Source organism: Pieris napi, chromosome 8, assembly GCF_905475465.1.
Source record: "Pieris napi chromosome 8, ilPieNapi1.2, whole genome shotgun sequence".
In the NCBI taxonomy this organism is placed as follows: Eukaryota; Metazoa; Arthropoda; class Insecta; order Lepidoptera; family Pieridae; genus Pieris; species Pieris napi.
In genome coordinates, this window is record NC_062241.1 from 7,982,002 (window position 1) to 8,000,759 (window position 18,758).

The window sequence follows — 18,758 nt, forward strand, 5'->3', positions numbered from 1 at the left end:
AATTATACCGTTTTTTACTATCGTGTAACCTATTCATAAAACAAAATCTGTCTCTTTTCACCGCGGCATAAACATAATATAACAGAAAGAAATGGATGATGTAATTCAAATTGTGCAATAGCAACTTATTTATTTTTGATTAGGTAAGTTTTATGAGCAGTGTTGGCCTAGTGGCTTCAGGTCTCATGCACGGACGGCTGATAACCTACTTGTCTATAAGAAAAAACAAATGAGCAAGAAATCCAGAAAAAAAAAATCCAGAAAAAAAAAATTCCAGAAATCCGAATGCCAGACCTAAAAGGTTGTAGCCACTGTTTTCCTTTTTTTTATCATCATGGGTATTGACTTCTATATAAAACTGTCAACTTGTATACAGAATTAATTATTAAGTAGAAACATACCTAGGTAGGCAGTAGTCGAGGGTTCATTAAAGAGTATACCAATATGAAATTTCAATCAAAGCCCGCGAATAATCCAAACATTATTAAATTGTATGCATATCCCAGTTGTTTAATATCCGACCAGACAATTAGGGTTGTCCAGGGAATAGCCGTCAATCAGATGTGGTTTCGATCCTCACCGGAAGGGTCAGCCCTGGTATTCAATATTGGAATTATATGAATGCTTATAAGTATGCTTTGCGGTTTTGGATTACCGGCGAATGTTTCAAAGGGTTGCTTTTGTCAGGTTTCTTTTCAATATTGGTATTCTCTTACAAAGCTAAAATAGTTGATATGTAAACTGTAAAATGGCAGCTATTTTAAATTACTATCGCTTCTAGACTAATACAATAGTGCAAAGTGAGATGCTATTAATAAAGATAAAATATTTAATAGCTTTGTGGTATATGGTTGCTAAAGAAAGACATGGCAACAATGTAATTGTCTTCATAAAATCTTTCTATTAATTTAATAAATCTTTAAGTAATATTTGAACAGAATTTTTCTAGTGGCCACAGCCGTAAGATTGTGCGTTTAAACTTTGACAAGGCAATGATTTTCCTTCCTACGTAATTAATACTTGCAACAAGCCTCTCTAAAGTGCAGTAAAATAAAACAGTAAAAGCCCGACAGCGTATGTCAGGCACAGAATGTCTGTAACAAGGAATTCTGTGCGCCAATATTTATATAATGTTGACAACCCTCGTCCGGATAAATGGCTTAATCTTTATTGTTAATATAAAATAGTGCTATTCGAAAATACTACTTTATATTATCTCAAAGTTACGCGGACCTAATTGCGTCTATACTATCAATTAAGTTCGAAACTGAAAATAAAACAAAGACATTGTGTCTAGCCTCCAGCGCGTTCGAAACCTAATACCAAAGTGACACTTTCAGCGCTGTAGTGCTGTATTAGGTTATATTTTTACTTGGAGTACCTAACTAGTCATTAAAAACTGATAACATATGATAGATTTTGTAATTAACTATTAAAACTATTAGGACAGTCTTTAAAAAATTCCAAATATCTTAGTTTTCCATTTCCAGGCACGTCGCGTCCCAGTACTTTCAAAAATATAACTAACTTGATTCATTTTCTTTTTATTAATAACGGTGTATCTTTAACCGTTGAGGCAATATTCTTGGTAGTAAAACTTTCAAGCGCTGTAGGGGCTTTTTCAAAGATCGGCGCTTGTGGTACAACTATAGACCGCTTCAGAAAGCGATCTCTCAATAAAATAGACTAAGTTACGTTGGAAAGGCTAAAGGGGATAGATTCGATCGCTTTGGTCTAGGCTTCAGAGTATTCCTTTTATTGCTTGTATCTAAGCACTTTAAGTTTCGAAAAGTTTATTTATGTGATTTTTACTTTATTGGGACGTAGAAATATTGATATAGTTTTGTCTCTTCAGAAAAATATTATGATAGGATTTATTTAGGTCGTTTCTATTGCAAATTAACACATAATACGGCGAAACCTTGACTTATCTATGATCTCGAATTAGTTTAAAATAAACGTGATTTATCAATATTTAATAGTAATTGAAAAAGGGTTATTTTAAAAACTAGATGAATACTGTCTGCCAGTTTTTCATATGTAGCTAAAGATCATTATCATGTCCATTGCAAAATAAACTTATTTTGGCGAGCAAAAAAAAAAGAAATTAAGAGTTCACGCATATTTAGTTTTTTTCTCTGTGGTGGTCGTAGGTTTGATTTCCGGCGAAAAATGTTATAATAATCATATCGATGATGTAGCCACATTAATGTGTCCGCCATATACCCGATTGAGGTAAAACACATTGCGTCGCTGTCGTTTAGGCATAAGAAAATAAACCATAGACATAAACATAAACATACATAACATAGTACATAAACATAACCTTGATACAATATCATACTTTGCTGTGTAAAACTAATACTGTTTATATAAGTGTTCCAGATTTTTCTGTGTTCATGTGTGAGATAATAACGATTTTAGTCCGTACTGGAAAGTGAGCACTAAATCTTGAAATAGGACAGAAATAAGACGTACTGAATTATAAAGACATAAAAGCTAGACGATGCCTAGAACGATAGAAGCCTACAACTTGTTTTCTATTCTAGGTTGAAACCTAATGAATAATGTATGAAGTAATCTTGCTTATAGCTTTGTGCTAGAAACATTGTTATCCATCTCAAAGGCTTATGATTTTAGATTCATCTGTAGTATAGAATACAGCCCGAAACTATATATACAATGTTGGATAATCTGTATTGCTAGTAAAGGTTACTTTTTTAAATTTGGAACAAAACGTCATCGAAATTCAAAAAGTTCTCGTATCAATTTAAGAGAACTAAAAAAACAACTGTAAAATGGCTTATTTAATTTTACGATTACGACTGAATTGCGGTAAATAAAAATAATATGAGGACATAATTAGAATATTATTATTTAAGAACAAATCGATGTAAATGTTTTAAATTGAGGCGAACACTCCACTTTCGATCAATTATTGTCGACGTCGACATTAACTGATCGATTGGCAATCGCTTGAATTTAATTTATTCAGTCATCCATTTTAAGAAAGAAATTAAGTAATTGATAAAGTGTTTATACTTTATAGTCTAGTCGACAAGTTGAAAATGGAACAAAATAGAGATACTACTCTTAAAATTATGTGCGATAGCTCATTGGAACCGGAATGACGAATGAGTATAGAAAAACATTTTTTGTAAATTTTTTGATTATCATGAATATTACTTTTATTTAAAATTAAAAAAATTTTTTTCTATACTTAGTTATATATGGTTGTTTTTGTTAATTTTAGAAGTTTTAGAAAAAAAATAAAAAAAAGTTGAATATTTGTTTATAACAACTTGGTAAGTTAATAAACAATAGAATTGTTAATTAAAAAAAAAAAATTCAGTTACTTTATAGAAGACTGTCAATTATGACTTTTAAAAAAAAAAAAAATTTTAACTAATTATTTAAACAATAGAAAATTAAAAAAAACGATTATAAACAATTAAAAATTGTTATTAAGGAAAAAATTTTTTTTTAAAAATCATAAAATTTTTAATGTAATAAAGTTGTGTTAAATTTTTTTTTTTAAATATTGATTTATTCAATTTGTTAAAAAAAATTTATCAACAAATGGCGGGAATTTTTTTTTTTGCAAATCAATAAATATCTTGTATTAATAAAAAAACGATTATATGATGATTTAGAAAAAAAAAATTTTTTTTAACAACATTACATGGATTTTTAAGTTTTTGTTTAAGTAAAAAAAATGTTATAAACAAAGTATAAATATTTTTTTAACTTTTATGGCACGATCTTGTTAAGTATGTATGTAAGAAAGGCTCTACGAAGCGAAATATTTTTACGACCATTATTTAAACATTTTTTTTCACTAACAATTAAGACGGTCGTTCGAGAAAATTTCGTTTGTTAACAATTATTTAACTTGTTGAAAAATTAACTTTAAGTAAAATTTTCAACGGGAATAAATTAATTATAGTGTTCAGAACACACCATAATTTTTTCAAATTTAAAAAAAAATATTCAATACCTTAAATAAATTAATTAATGTGCCGTAGTCGCTTTTGACGCCACGCGCGAATCCTAAAAATGTCACCCGCAGACCTATTTTCAGCGTTAAATTAAAATTATAAATAATGGAGATAGAGTTCCGAGAGCTAGGAGTTTTTTATTGGAAATTTCCTCTTCTTTCAGAATCTTAATTTGAAATTTCTTAAATATTAATAGTTTATTAAATATTGGCAAAAAACTAAATGCCATTTTTTTTTCATCTTTAATTGTCTATAACTTTTGCAATTTTTTATGTGCTAATACACGCTTTTAGCACATTTTTTTAGGCGTCATTCCGGTTCCAATGAGCTATCGCACATAATTTTAAGAGCAGTATCTCTATTTTGTTCCATTTTCAACTTGTCGACTAGACTATTAGTGGTATAGTAAAGGCAAACTTTTTGTACGAACAAAAAAATCGTTTTTTAACAAGAGACCACTCATTTTACTTTGGATTTGGATAAATGCAAATTGTGTATTTCTCTATTTCCAATAGTTAACAGTCTGTATAGTCACGCGTTCTAAATTCAAAAAATCCACACTGATTTTTGGGTCTAACAAACCGGTTACCCTCAAAGTATGCCTTCGCCATACGAGTGTAAACAAGTACACGTAGGAAGAAAAAATCGCTTGGTGGGAAAGATTTTAAAGGGACGACTGTGTTGAGAATCACTTAACCACTACAGTCTATTCACGGGAGTATGGTTTAAAATTTGTTAACGAAATGTCCTATAATAGGGTTTCAAGTACAATTACTATACTACAGTGATATTTAATTTTATGTTGAAGACAATGAGTATTCGACTACTTGTAGAACGGGACTCGTGCGCTCTTTTTAATTAGCATACAATAACTCTTTACTAACCAAGTTGAAATATTCATATCATACCTGTCCTCATTTAAGATATTAGACCACAAATATCTAATAGTAATTAATTTCACAAGACTCAATCATAACACGTACGTGCTTTATACAATGCGTGTAATCTCGATTTCGATCCGAAATATGTTTTTGAAAGACGGAGCGGTAAAGTTACAATAATTTGTTTATTTTTAAATTTGTGTCAGTTGTTAGCGGAGGTAGGCTCGCTAGCTGGAGAGGAGAATCCTAAAGGGAGATTCTTTATACATAACATACGAGCGTTAAAATAGTTTATTAAAAGCTACCTCTTTGCATCGAACCTTTGAAAAAAGAAACATCTTCTCTTGTTTAAGATATAGGTGTTCAATGATAGTCCAATTAGATTATTTCTGTAATACATTGATTGAATCTCCTTTGTTCTATTAAAGCGGCATGTACGGGTCTTAATTAATGCCTGCAGCTATCGCCTTTATCTTCTGATTGACTGTGCTCGATGCATCCCTATGCACCTTCACGCCATATCAACCTTTTTTACGCTTCTATAAACACGATTTTTGCGTGAATTTATGCAGTGATAATGGGGATGGGGAGGGACATGTGCGTTTGACTGAAACAATGTAGCAATATTGGTGAATTGATTGGAAAACGATGTTGCAAAAATTACAATTTGAATAATTCAGGCCGGGATTTTACGGGTTTGTTGACTGTTTTTATTTGTTCTATTTTGGGTCTGTATTTACTTTATGACCAAATTAACTAGCGTTTTATTAGTAATTGATAGCTATTTTGCTTGCACGTATTTGATTTTGTATTTGAAAAGTGATTTCTATCCTTTCTTTTTCTACCTTTAGGGTGTGGGATTTTCAAAAATAATTCCTTAGTGTTTTATATAAGCAATGTTCTGTAGAAATTCCAAGTTTGAACCCTTTAGACATTTGCCAGCATTAGTATTCTAGTATTTTTTACGAATTTCCGAATGTTTTTAAAAGCGAATTTGGTTAAAGTTATGAGAATGTCTTTCAATACAAACACCAAATCACGCACATACTGAAGACCCTTTTCATTCTGAAACTTATAATTACTATATTAACTATAAAAATAACTCTTGACCTTAACACGCATGTTAAGCGGCACTGAAGCGTGACCACTTTATAGTAATTAGTGGCACCAATTGGCAAGTCAATGAACATTGGACATACACATTCCACACGCAAACCATTCTGGATAACAGCTGAAAGGAATGAATGAAATGTATACACATTGTATTAAAATCAATACGAAACTACCGAGTCTTCTTTTAATGCCCAACCAATCCAGTGATACTATAGAACTGACATGTTACTTTGGTAAGAATTTCTATTTCCTGTTGGCTGTCGCATGCAACTAAATAACTAGTCTGGCCATAGATACTGTTGCATATAAACCTTTCCTTTTTTTAACTTTTTAATTATTTTGTATTTGGAACACGTATATTATTTTAAAAACTTCTGCGACCCAAAAAGTATCTCGGCCTCCGAAACGAGAAACTTCCAGCGCTCCCTCCCAGCAGGTCGCAGAGTCAGCAGCAGTAAGTGAGTGAGTGAGTGAGTGATTTACAATACACGTACACGTACAGTATATCTATATATATAAAAGAAAGTCGTGTTTGTTACAACACTTATAACTCGAGAACGGCTGGACCGTTTGCCATGGTTTTTGATTTGTTGGATTTGTTTCCGTCCCGAATAGCAGAATAAGCAATAAAATATCGGATAAGTTATCGAATAACAATAAATTAATAAATTAATTTTACGAATGCAAAAACCATATGGTGCCATCTGTTGACAAAACTACGCATCATTTTACGTCGAATTCGTGTCAGTTCAAGAAATTCCGATCTTGAGGTGAATGAGGAGATGCATAACCATGCTTTGATCCTGATCAAAAGATGTTGGATATCAGAAAGTGCTTAACATGCAGTATCGCCATATTGACGCTAGAGAGAAGATGCCTAATGTGTAAAACTGCCATTCTTCTTTCGCAATGGCAAGCAATAAAACATTTCTGTATTTGCAAAAGAGTTGTATTAATGTAATACTTAACATTAATGAAATCCTAAAATAAGTTAAATTAAAGTAACAACGATATTATAAGGTTGTAGGGCGGAACGAAGTTAGCCAGGTCAGCTAGTTTAATAATAAAAGAGGGTTATTAATTTGTTTATACCGTCTTCACGACGACACAAAAAATAAATTCAAGTAACTGTTATGTCTGATGTGACAAAAATATATAAAGTACCTACTGTTTAATTTTGAGTGACATCACTTATATAAATATACAGCATTTTCATTACATTGTAAATTTTAATCAATATTGTATCAGTCTTAATTGAGCGGTGACTAAGGTTACTGAATATTCTAGTTAAGTAAATACAATTAAAATAATAATAGTTTTATTTATTTGTTGCCAAAAACAGGTTACATAAAAAAGACGTGGATCCTCCAGTTCCCAGGCTCCTGGTGTATTTCAGGAGCCTGTGCCTTCCCATTTACATGTATAGTGCAGTAATATCGAGAAGAATTAGAATAATTTAAATAAGTAAAAAATTAAATAATAAAACAAATTAAGAATCTTGTTCCATTTTGTTACACGCTCCTAATTATATTCAAATTGTTTTGAATGTTCCGGTGTAATTATCAGTGTGCGTGTAATTTAAGTAACCATTCGAATGAATTAGAGACTATTATACCAATCGTAATACTCATTGACACTGGCTTGTTAAAAGAGAAAATGCAGCCGTAAATTACACTTAAGTGTTTAATTTAGATGAATTATACCTTTTTTATTTGTAACTTAAGACATATGAAGAGCTAATTTTTTATAAAACATTCATCTACAGCTAGACCAATAAAATAACAATTATACAAAACAAGACAAATACTTTAAATCAGTCGGTTTTAACAATATCTTAATTTATATAAATTACGTGACACGTTGTTTGTCCGGATGGACTCCTAAACTACCGAACCGATATCAATCAAATTTGCACACCGTGTGCAGTTTGATCTAAGTTAAAAGATACGATAGCTTACATCTCAATTTAAACCCGCAATATTATTTTATTGCAAAATATTTGTTTATTATTTACTAGTCACAATTCTAACAGATGGCGCTGTGTTGAAACTACCAACGTTTCACATAAGCTACAATTTAATGGTATAACCACCAATAAAGCATGGTGGTCCCCGTGACTGGTGTTCTCCTACCGTTTCTCTTGAATAGTTTAATACTATGTAATATGTATAACAAAAACCTTAGCCACAGCAACGCTTGGCCGGTCTGCTAGTTTTAATATATAACTATAAGCTATGTCCCGTTACACTAGTACTAATTCGATTGCCTTAGTCGACAAATACCAATACAAAAACATTTATTCAATAAGAACCAGTAAGTGAGAGTTTAATAAAACAAATAAAGTATATATTATAGTACTTATAGTAAGCATTAAGGTTAATTTAATAGATTATCTTCGTATAAAACAAATTCTTTACAGCACTGCAAACAATAATTATACCCTAAAAGAATGTCCTCAATAGAATAGACAGTATGCATAGTATGTGCATAGGATTAGCATAACAAACACGAGTTACTGTATCCCGGATCCCGTTTGGTAGCAACTGCACGTCCACACAGCCTGTGCTCACCAGACCGTGGCCACCACTTTCAAATGCACCCAATGCGCGAACGATAAGGATGCCTTTTAGAGTATGTTAATGGAAGATTACACATTTTTTTGTTAATAATATTAGTGTCATTGTAGCTACAACTTTATACTTCAGATTTTTGAGGTAAAGTTTTGTATATGTATTTACTTTTAGTACAAAAATATTAATATGCCATCAAAAATGAAAAGTCTCGCAATTCAGTTCTTATAACGTAAAAAGTTGTGAGATCCATGTAATACCAAGTCAGTTAATTTGTTCAGTCCCTACTGAAGGGACCTTCTGTCTTAAGTTATTACGTAATAAGCTAATTAACAACATTTTAGAGTGACCATATGAATATTAAAAAATGTTTTAAATAAATATATTGACTTGGCCATCGCATAATGTATAAGTAATACATTTTATATTAAATTAGATAGTAATCAAAATTTGACTAGTTATCATTCTTAAACTACGAATAATATTGAATTAAATTTGAAGTGTATACCGTGTTTATACAACGAAGTTTTAGATAGGTGGGTCGAAAATGTTTCGAGAAAAGGATGGTACGGCCGTGCCGGTTTTTTGCTCGACTTGTCTGTGCCACTGCCGTGCCCCCAGATGTAACGTTTAGAATGGCTTTGTTTGTGAATTAACCCTCATTTAAAATGCGCAATGCATCGTCTTAAATACGTACTTTATAATAAGTTTTATCATTTATAGCTAAAAAAACGTTTGTTGTACATAACTGTTTTGTGTGTTTTATGTTTGTGTTTAAATGTGTTTCGACTATATTATATTTATCAGTTGAAATATGTAATTACTATTAGCTATATTTGTTTTAAGTATCTTTGCACTTTCTGATCGGTTGCGGTATTAATTGATATCATTACTTATTTTATATTTGAAACAATTGGCTTATCTTTTTATATCTCTGGTGTAAAAAGGTTCTGTTTTAAAGGACAAAATAGCTGATCACTTTCATAAGAAAACACCTAAAACAAATACTATGTCCTCGTTCACGACCGGAGGGGTTAAGGGGCTTTCATACTTTATATTGTAGTCGTAGCGTGCCGTCGGCATAGTGTCGAGTTTCTCGCGAAACAAAATATGTATCTGTCAACTCAAGTTTTCACAACACTTAAATTGATCCTGAATTGATAATAATCACGCACGCAGAATTATAATTTCATTTCAACATCATTCGTTGAAAAACATTAATTATTATCATAGAGAATATGATTTCTTTTATATCTCTTGTCTTGTGATAGTGTCATTACGAACACGGCAATGCGGCCGTTTAAAAGGCCGGCATCGCACTCGCGAGCACTCTGGCATAGAGTGTCCATGGGCGGCGCAGTCACTTGAGCCTCCTGAGTCCTGGCCGTTTGCCCCGTTGTATAAAAAAACATATAATAAAAATTTTGTTATCTCTATACTAGAAATAAAAGTAAATGTTGGATTTGTTGCCTGGTAAACCTTTATTTTTTGGGTGTGGCGCAATTTTAAGTTAACGTCAATTTAAGTTAATAAATGAAGAATGTCGATTGTACGTTATTAGAGGCGGTTTAATGATAAACTTTTACACATACCTATTGCTTAACGGCTCCAGTTAATTTAAATAAATACGTCTTTTGAAATACTATAATTCCGAAATTATTGTTGTCCTAATTTTGTTTCAATAATATTTCCTTTAAATGTAACTTGATATAGAGATAATTAAATTTCCGGTTTTTCATAATATTACCATCGAGGACCATTAAGTAAATTAGCAATATCCCGTGGGATATCTGAGACAAAATTATAATGAGCGAGGGAATATTTACGACAGACAACCTCCTGAATACGAACAACAATACAAAACCAAAGATCAATAATTCCTTATCCACGGAATGCCAGCAAGTTTCAATTTAGATGCCACGTAGGTGGTGTTCAATGTACCGAATATTTTCCTTAGTCACATTTCTAGTTGCAAATCAGTGCGGTGTTGAGATATCCTTTGGAACCGTTTTATTGTTACTTGATATAGTACGTATATATTTCAAATGTAAAAAATCAACGTATGATCAATGAAAGACCATGTTCGTTAACCACACGATAAGCAATCAATATTCCGAATTGGTAGGCGCAGAAGTCTAATAATATAGCCTTTATGTTCTGAAATCTGTGATCTGTGATCTTTAATATATTTTCACTACAGTATATCTCGTAGTTCGATGTGCCTCTTGGCAAAGGTCTCCTCTAACCCTTTCCACTGTTCTCTATCCTTTGCGACTCTTCTCCAGTTGTAGCCTGCTGTTAGTTTCAGTTCGTCCTCCCATCTTTTGCGTTGTCGGCCTTTTCTTCGTTTTCCGTCTCTAGGGATTTCGTGAGGGCTCCGTAGCATATGACCCTTCCATCTCTATTTAATTACGTCTTAGTGAGAATGTCTGTCACACAGTCTAATAACTTGCCCTTAAAATAATTCTTGAATTACTTCAATAAAAAGACGTCAACATCCCGTTGCGGAGCATGTATGCAATAAGTTTCAGTATCGGTGTGTGTGTGTTCTGTTTACTATAAATAACAATATTATAATAATATACATTAAGGAACCTTAGCTTGGAATTCTTAGCAATGGCGTAATATATAATCTACATTAATTTACTTGTTCTGACTAATTCATCTGACTAAACTACAAATACCTTAAATTTAACATTCACTTAATTCAAAAATAGCATCCCCAAACAGATGGTTTTACTGTAGCTGCCATTTTAAATATACATTTAAAAATAAGGAATAAATATTTAATTTTTATATTCGCCAAATATTTTATAAGTAATTAAACTAGAAACAGTGTATGTGGGCGATGTCACTCAGGGGAATGTAATAGCCCGGAGGTCCATGAAAAGGGGCTTTGAATTCCTTTATGAATAGTGTAAGATGCCCCTTTGTCGGAAAATTATTTTCCGCAGCCTTTGTGAATAAGACCAGATATTTAAATTGATACTCGTACTGGAGAAAATAACTTTTTGTCTATTTATTAATATGTTATTTATTTACACAAAATGTTAGTTTTATGAAATATTAAAAATAATAATAAATGAAAATAAGTGAAGGTTGATTGTGAAAGCTATCAATCATTATATATTGAAAAACGCTTGTATTGTTTCTCAACCTTATTTCCGTCAATTTTTTTTACATTCGAAACGTTTAGAAAAGGTCAAAAACAAAAAAGTATCGCAAAATTGATACCTGCGGTCAAAACTTTTTTGACAATCCTCTGTCGGTTAAAGTGAAAACAAATTGTAAAATTGAATGTGGTTTTTCGTATCGCTTTCACTGAAACATGAAAAGTTTGCGGTTTTTCTCAGATGATTCATTATCAAGAAGGCAACGAAGCGATGCGTTAATTTAACTTGATTTCGTTCAACGTTCAAGCATTTTTATGATATACTCGGAAGGAATATGGCCTGCGTGATTAAACAACCATTATTTATAAAGTTTAATGTGTATGGTTTTAGTATAAAACGCAACTAAAGTTCCATAGATGTAACGGATGTTTTCATATAAAATGAATAAGTAAAAATTTCGTCATATAATATTTAATTGCGCTGGAGCATTGTTTTTTTAAACGATGATTCTTTAATATATAATCATCTGACCAAGTTAAACTAACCGAAGTGATTGGATAGAATGTACGTGCTTATTTTGCAAACACATTAGAATTGATAGAACTTTCCTTCGAGAAAAATATAAAGTTTCTACTCAATCATAGCAACTGCCGAGAAATTGTATTTCCTATGACAGCGTTACATTGCGTTTTCACTTTCATCATCCATGCGCAATCTTGCAATCATTATAATGTCGTATGTTATCCTTAGCTACTTTGGTTGGGAAAAATATATGAAAAAAATTACTAGTGAGTACTGAAGTTAGAAAGATTTTCTTGATCTCAGTTATGTGAACATAATTTTATTTTATACATGTAGATAGATTCACGCTAGTGCATTTATGTATTTTAGATGTATCATAAGTCAATCAGTTAAATGTATTGGCAAAATACAAGATAGTAATAAACGGGTATTAGCTCTTTGTGGGATATAATACGTCTCAATAATAATTAATTATCTAATTACCACTTAAACCACCAGTTTATCCCCATAACCTTTAAAAACCAGTCACAATTATTAAGTCTTTTACTTAAAAACATCCCAGCTTGGTTTGTAATATAAATTTAAGTCTATCCGAATAAATTGTTGGTTGTATATTCCATAAATTTCTAACTACAATGATAGGAAATATACTAAATCTACTTCAATACTCTTATAACGGAAGAGTCATTACGCTTATTAACAGAGGCACGGCAAAGACAATGAAATTGCATAAAACAACGGTTCCAGCGGTGCACAGAACTAAGATAGCCTTCATTGTTACGGAAAGATTTATCTGTAACTATACGTACTTTGAACATTCGCTCAGAATATAATGCAGTACAGAACATGTAAAGAAAAATATAAAGCTTTTAAGTAAGAATATTGTCCTTTTACGCATGCATTATCGTCATTGTTGACGGCTCATTGGTCTAGTGGTTAGTACCCCTGACTGCGAATCCATGGGTCCCGGGTTCGATCGCCGGCTGAGACAAACATCGATGTGATGAGCATTTGGTGTTGTGCTTAAGTCTTGGGTGTTTAAACATGTATTTATATGTCTATCTTTAATATGTATGTATATCCGTTGCCTAGTACCCATAACACAAGCTTCACCAGCTTAGCATGGGACAAGGTCAATTGGTGTGAATTGTCCAATAAAAAGAAAAAAAAGAAAAAAAATTGTCGATACTAGTGAACACGTTTACTAAGAAGCAAAATTTTAATGTAGTATTCACAGTTTAAATGTTACTTGGCAAATTTTTAAGCCGGCTTCATTTTCTTTTATGGGTAGGTACATAATCTTATGTTACATTAGTAGCCTCTGTGATTTCGATAATAATAATTATTCATAAATAGAAGCAGAATCATGTATATTGGAAGTTCAATTTTGACTTGACTAAACGAATCATTATATATATAGCTACAACAATGGTGTAGGTTTTATGTTCAAGGTATACGTGCCAAATAATAAAATGCGTCGAAAACAATAGCTTATGTAGATTCACACAACCTTGAAGCCATTGAATATATAAAAACTAACAAACATTCTACACACATAAATACTTGCGAGGGGGAAACCGCTAAACAGGGCGATAAAGGCTGTTAGTGACGTCCGCGATAAAGTTTATATAATAAAAACCCGAAGTACTAAGAGGCTGATAATAAGATAGTCTTATCGACTAAGCCTGCCCCAAATTGAGAGGAGGAATTATGGATAAACTTTCTATTGCGAATAAAGATAATGAGTAAGATTAGATGTAAACATTGGAGCCCAATATAGACGAAGTTACGTAACGATAAATCAATACAAGTTTCAACTAGTTTCAATCTCAATCATTTAGAACTCACCGGTTTATTACGGTTGATTTAATTTATGGCTTTCATAGTCAAGACGGTATATTATTTATAACCCACATTAAATTTTTTATCAAATTCAGAAAGCAATGTTTGTTAAGCGATTCAGCTAATAAAAGTATTATTAAGGGGACCCAAACGGGAGGAAATGAAAGCGACGAGAGAATGAAATTGGAAAACTTGTTACAAAATTACTTGAGATGAAAAAGAAAATAAATAAGCCTAGAAAAGTTGGAGCTACGTGCCCCGTTTAGCCACTCTTGTTTACCTGGGGATGAATTTATGATATTTTTTCGTTTCTGATTAAGGAAAGCTCTCTTTGCCGTCATCTAAAACAAAATACTTTATTATGCCAGCTAAATTATTCGCTTGTGTTGAGTGATTGAAATATCCTCCTAAATCTTTATGATTCTACAGATAGATAGAGTCAGTTTCCAGGACTACAGTGAGGTTTAAAAAAAGTTTCTTTTATTAATACTAAATTCGTTATGTACTGTAGGTACAACACGTTTTGTGTAGGTAGATAACATACACTCATTACGTTCACTTCCTTTAGATTAGCATATCATTCAGAACTAGCATAGCAACCCTTTATTAAAATAATGAAATATAACTTCGCAGACTCACCTTTTGTTCCAGTTTCCGATCTCCGCGTACCGTCGGCCGTTAGAGCATCCGCTCCTTCTCACTTCATTTCCTTTAAACGTCTGCACGTTCCCGTTAGGTGTTAATATTCCATTTGAAGTATTATTGTTTCGCTCCCGATTTCTAGGGAAAGTTCCCGTTCCCGATCGGAACGTACCCAACTGCGGAGGCTCCTCTAGGAACTGCTGGAGTGGAAGACTTACGTTTCCACTCCAACTCTTTCGATTTACGGCGAAAGTTTTGAACGTTCTGTTCCCATTCGTCGGGGATGGCGTGGCCCCGCAGAAGCTACTTCGATTATGACTGTTCTTTATAAACGCACTGTTCTGCAACGCGATCTGAGGTTTGATCGGCACCAATGGGGACGCCTGGTCAACAGACATCGTACTTTAGTAAAAGTAGACGCGACCTACTTTTTCTATCTACATTTTGTCTGTAAAGAAAATAAACGCATTGTTAGAATCGCGAAAACGTAAAAACGAATGGTACCATCAACACAGTTTTCCATAGAATGAATTAACCTAGTTTGGGGTAGTCGTGAGTCATGTTATAAATCAACTAATAGCTCTGAACATTCAAGAATGTCGACTATAATTGATACATATTTTTATATTGAGCTCAGCAAGTAAAATCATTAATTAATAATTGTGTCAATTAAGACCAATGAACTGAGGAATAGTTAATGTCTAATAGATATAGACCGTACTGTACGATTCCTGGTCAAGGTGCTTTAAATAATAGATTTTTGTTTTACTCTATACTAACCGCTCGCATACAATGGAATATAGGCGAAATAATGAAATGTTAATTGCTATGTAACCTACGTAAGTGCCTACGTCTGGCTATACTCTCGGGGAGTAACTCCCATGATTTAGTTAATCGCCACGCTTATAAAACTAAGAAAGTCTGAATGAGCAAAATGTACAGCCTTGGCATGAGCCATGAAGAGAACAACGTGTATGAACACGTACCGTTTCCTTAAAATTACGATACGAAATTACTACAGAACTAACATCCTTTAAGAGTCGAATATAATGGCATATATTTTACTCAAATAACATTCACTATTTGTCGGAATATAACATCGTGTGTGGGATTTTTGTTTCTATTCCTAAGCACAATTTTATAGGCGTTGTAGTCAACTTGTCTTTAAAACACTTTAAAGAAAACAAAAGACACATCCATAATAGTGAATAACGACCGTACAAATACTGTTGAAATAAAGTGTAGTGTTGTAAATAACTACCGGTCACCACTATTGTTACCTAACTAAAGCCACTGTAAAACAAATGTCCTTTTCTCTTCGTAACTTTTCAATTAGTCGCGCTATCAGTGATGTAAAATGGCTTCAATTGAATGATAAAAGCTTGCGTTTGTTGACCTTGAAGCCCATTGTACTCTGGTTCATTTAACTTGACAATTGACTATTTCAGTGTTGTGATGCAGAACTACTTTCTATTGAGTATTCGCCCTCGTCGCTTATCTTATGTAAGTGATGATCACCATCAATTGTACTGCAGCTTATATTCCTTAGCTTCCTTCTATTTACACCACCGCTATTATTATATTAGACTAGTGTTGGCCTAGTCGTTTCAGCGTACGACTCTCAACCCTGAGGTCGTTTATTCAATCCCCGGCACCAATGGAATTTCTTTCGATGTGCGCATTTAACATTCGTTCCAACGGTGAAGGAAAACATCGTGAGGAAACCGGCTTGCGTTCCCAAAAAGTTGACAGCGTGAGTCAGGCATAGCAGGATGATCACCTACTTGCCTATTAGATTACCAAATAAAACAGATACAGAAATCTGAGGCCCAGACCTAAAAAGGTTGTAGCGCCACTGATTTATTTTACATATTATTACCAGATCCATTTTCCAACTTCCATCAAGACATCCACGGTCTCTCGGGTTTTTTGCCACGCGAGAAATTATAATTATTTAATTATGGTAATAAATACATAATTATGATGAAACATAGTTCATATAAGTGGCGTGAGCTCAGCGAACTACATGCTATAGTTACTTACTTGCAAAGATATGTACCTATACATATAACAGTTATTATATTCTCAAACTTATATTATCTCATCTCGATTTTCAATATATTCGCATTAAATAAATAAACGAGGCAAACTAATTGAGGCTTATAGAACGTTTATGGATAGAACCATTTTTTATAAACCATAAATTAGTCGCTATTCAGACCACACACGTCGCTTTTGGGATCTATTATACTTCTGCCTAATTGACCAAAAGAATGAAAAAAAAAGCCATTACGAGCATAATCAAATAACATGTTTACTGACAGGTAAAAATATCTTTAGAGAGACTTTATTAAAATTAAATATACTTTCGTATAGGTTAAAAGTACTTGGCCACACTTCAGCTATGATCTAACAGCATCTTTCATAGTAAACTGATTTTATTGTTTGCATATTTGTTTACTATTCAAGATATTAGGGTTCAAATAGGACTGCGACAAAACGATATTTTCTTCAACATAATCCGAGAACTTATTTACCCTCATTCTATATAATACGAGTAGTAGGTACCTTAAAAATATATGGCATAAAGAGCAGTGTTCGCCAAGTGGCAGTGTTAGCCTGCGATCCTCATCCCTGAGGTCGTGTCCCAGAGGTTCGATTCCCGGATGTGCACCAATGAACTTTCTATCTATGTGCGCATTTAACTTTCGCTCTAACGGTGAAGGAACCCGGCTAGCCTTAGACCCAAAAAGTCGACGGCGTGTGTCAGGCACAGGAGGCTGATCACCTACTTGCCTATTAGATTGACAAATAATTATGAGATACAAAAATCTGATGTCCAGACCTAAAAAGGTTGTAGCGCCACAGATTTTCTAAAGAAATGTATGACAGGTATTAGATATATGTTTTGTTCATTTTTCTCACGAAAATTAGTTCACAACATCCTGAGTACGTTGCGAATAGTAGTAGTAACATAGTAGGCCATTTTACGACATTTATGACGTATAGACTCGTTTTATATGGCAACAAAAAGCTAACGAGATGTGACCCAGTGCGCGGACGCAGCCAATTTGCATCTTGACCATTCACGCGTCTACTTGAGATTATGCAAGCATTGTGTAAGACTTATATAATCTTTCTTTTTATTGCTAAGTATCGGTCTGCTTATAATTTGTTTAGATCGGAACTTATGTAACCGTAGTAAATATTGCGCTGTCATCATACCTGCTGATTTATTAAATGACGATTTTTGACATTAAGCTTCGACCCCCGGCTGTGCACCAATGGACTTTCTGTCTATGTGCGTGTTTAACACTTGTTCGTTCACTGTAGATAAAATCGTATAAAAACCGGCATGTCTTAGATTGAAAAAAATCGAGGCCTTATGTCAGATACAGAAGGATACTTGCATTTTATAAAACAACAAGCGACCACGAAACAGTTACCGAAACCTGAAGCCCAGACCTGAAACGTAGCGACACTGGTTTTTTTGACATTTAACAATGTGAGTGTCAAGTCTGCAAGAGTTACCCCTTATTTATTACAACTAAATCTAATCACTCTTCTAAAGTAATCTCGTTCGTTTCTTTCATGCAAATTATACTTCCACTGTGATGATCAGAAACAGATAAACTTAAAACGACGATTTATTGAAAAAAATTTTCATACGCGAATAGCTTATGCATCCCTATAATTTACGAGTATTAATATTGTAAATTAAGACGTAATAGTAAGAGCTTAGGCCAACGAATTTAAGTCAGTAATATTAATCTATAATCGTTAAAATAGTCCGTTGAAATACTAAATACAATTGAAAGTTTAATACGCGTTGGATATTAGAATAATTAATAGCGGAGCTAATTAAGTAGCGGAGGGTTGGACATAAACACTCGACTACTACCTTACTGGGATATAGATATATAAGAGAAATAGTTATTTACTTGTTTATTATTAATATAAATTAATGAAATGGCTCCATGATTTCTCTAATAAAACGTTAGTGTAAATACCAGTTGTAAAATGTAGGTAATTATAATTATCTAATCCCGTTCGTTTCCTGCCCTGTTCTTGTTAAAG

At 32.9% G+C, this 18,758-nt stretch overlaps 1 protein-coding gene across 1 annotated transcript in view; it reads right to left on the reverse strand.

Moving 5' to 3' along the window:
• LOC125051918 (protein sprint) overlaps positions 1–18,758 on the reverse strand; it is a 112,300-nt gene that overhangs the window by 84,278 nt on the left and 9,264 nt on the right. The window contains exon 2 of the mRNA XM_047652546.1: positions 14,679–15,129. Coding sequence (XP_047508502.1) covers positions 14,679–15,079 — 401 coding nt within the window. The 5' untranslated portion in view covers positions 15,080–15,129. The remainder of the gene's footprint in view (positions 1–14,678; positions 15,130–18,758) is intronic.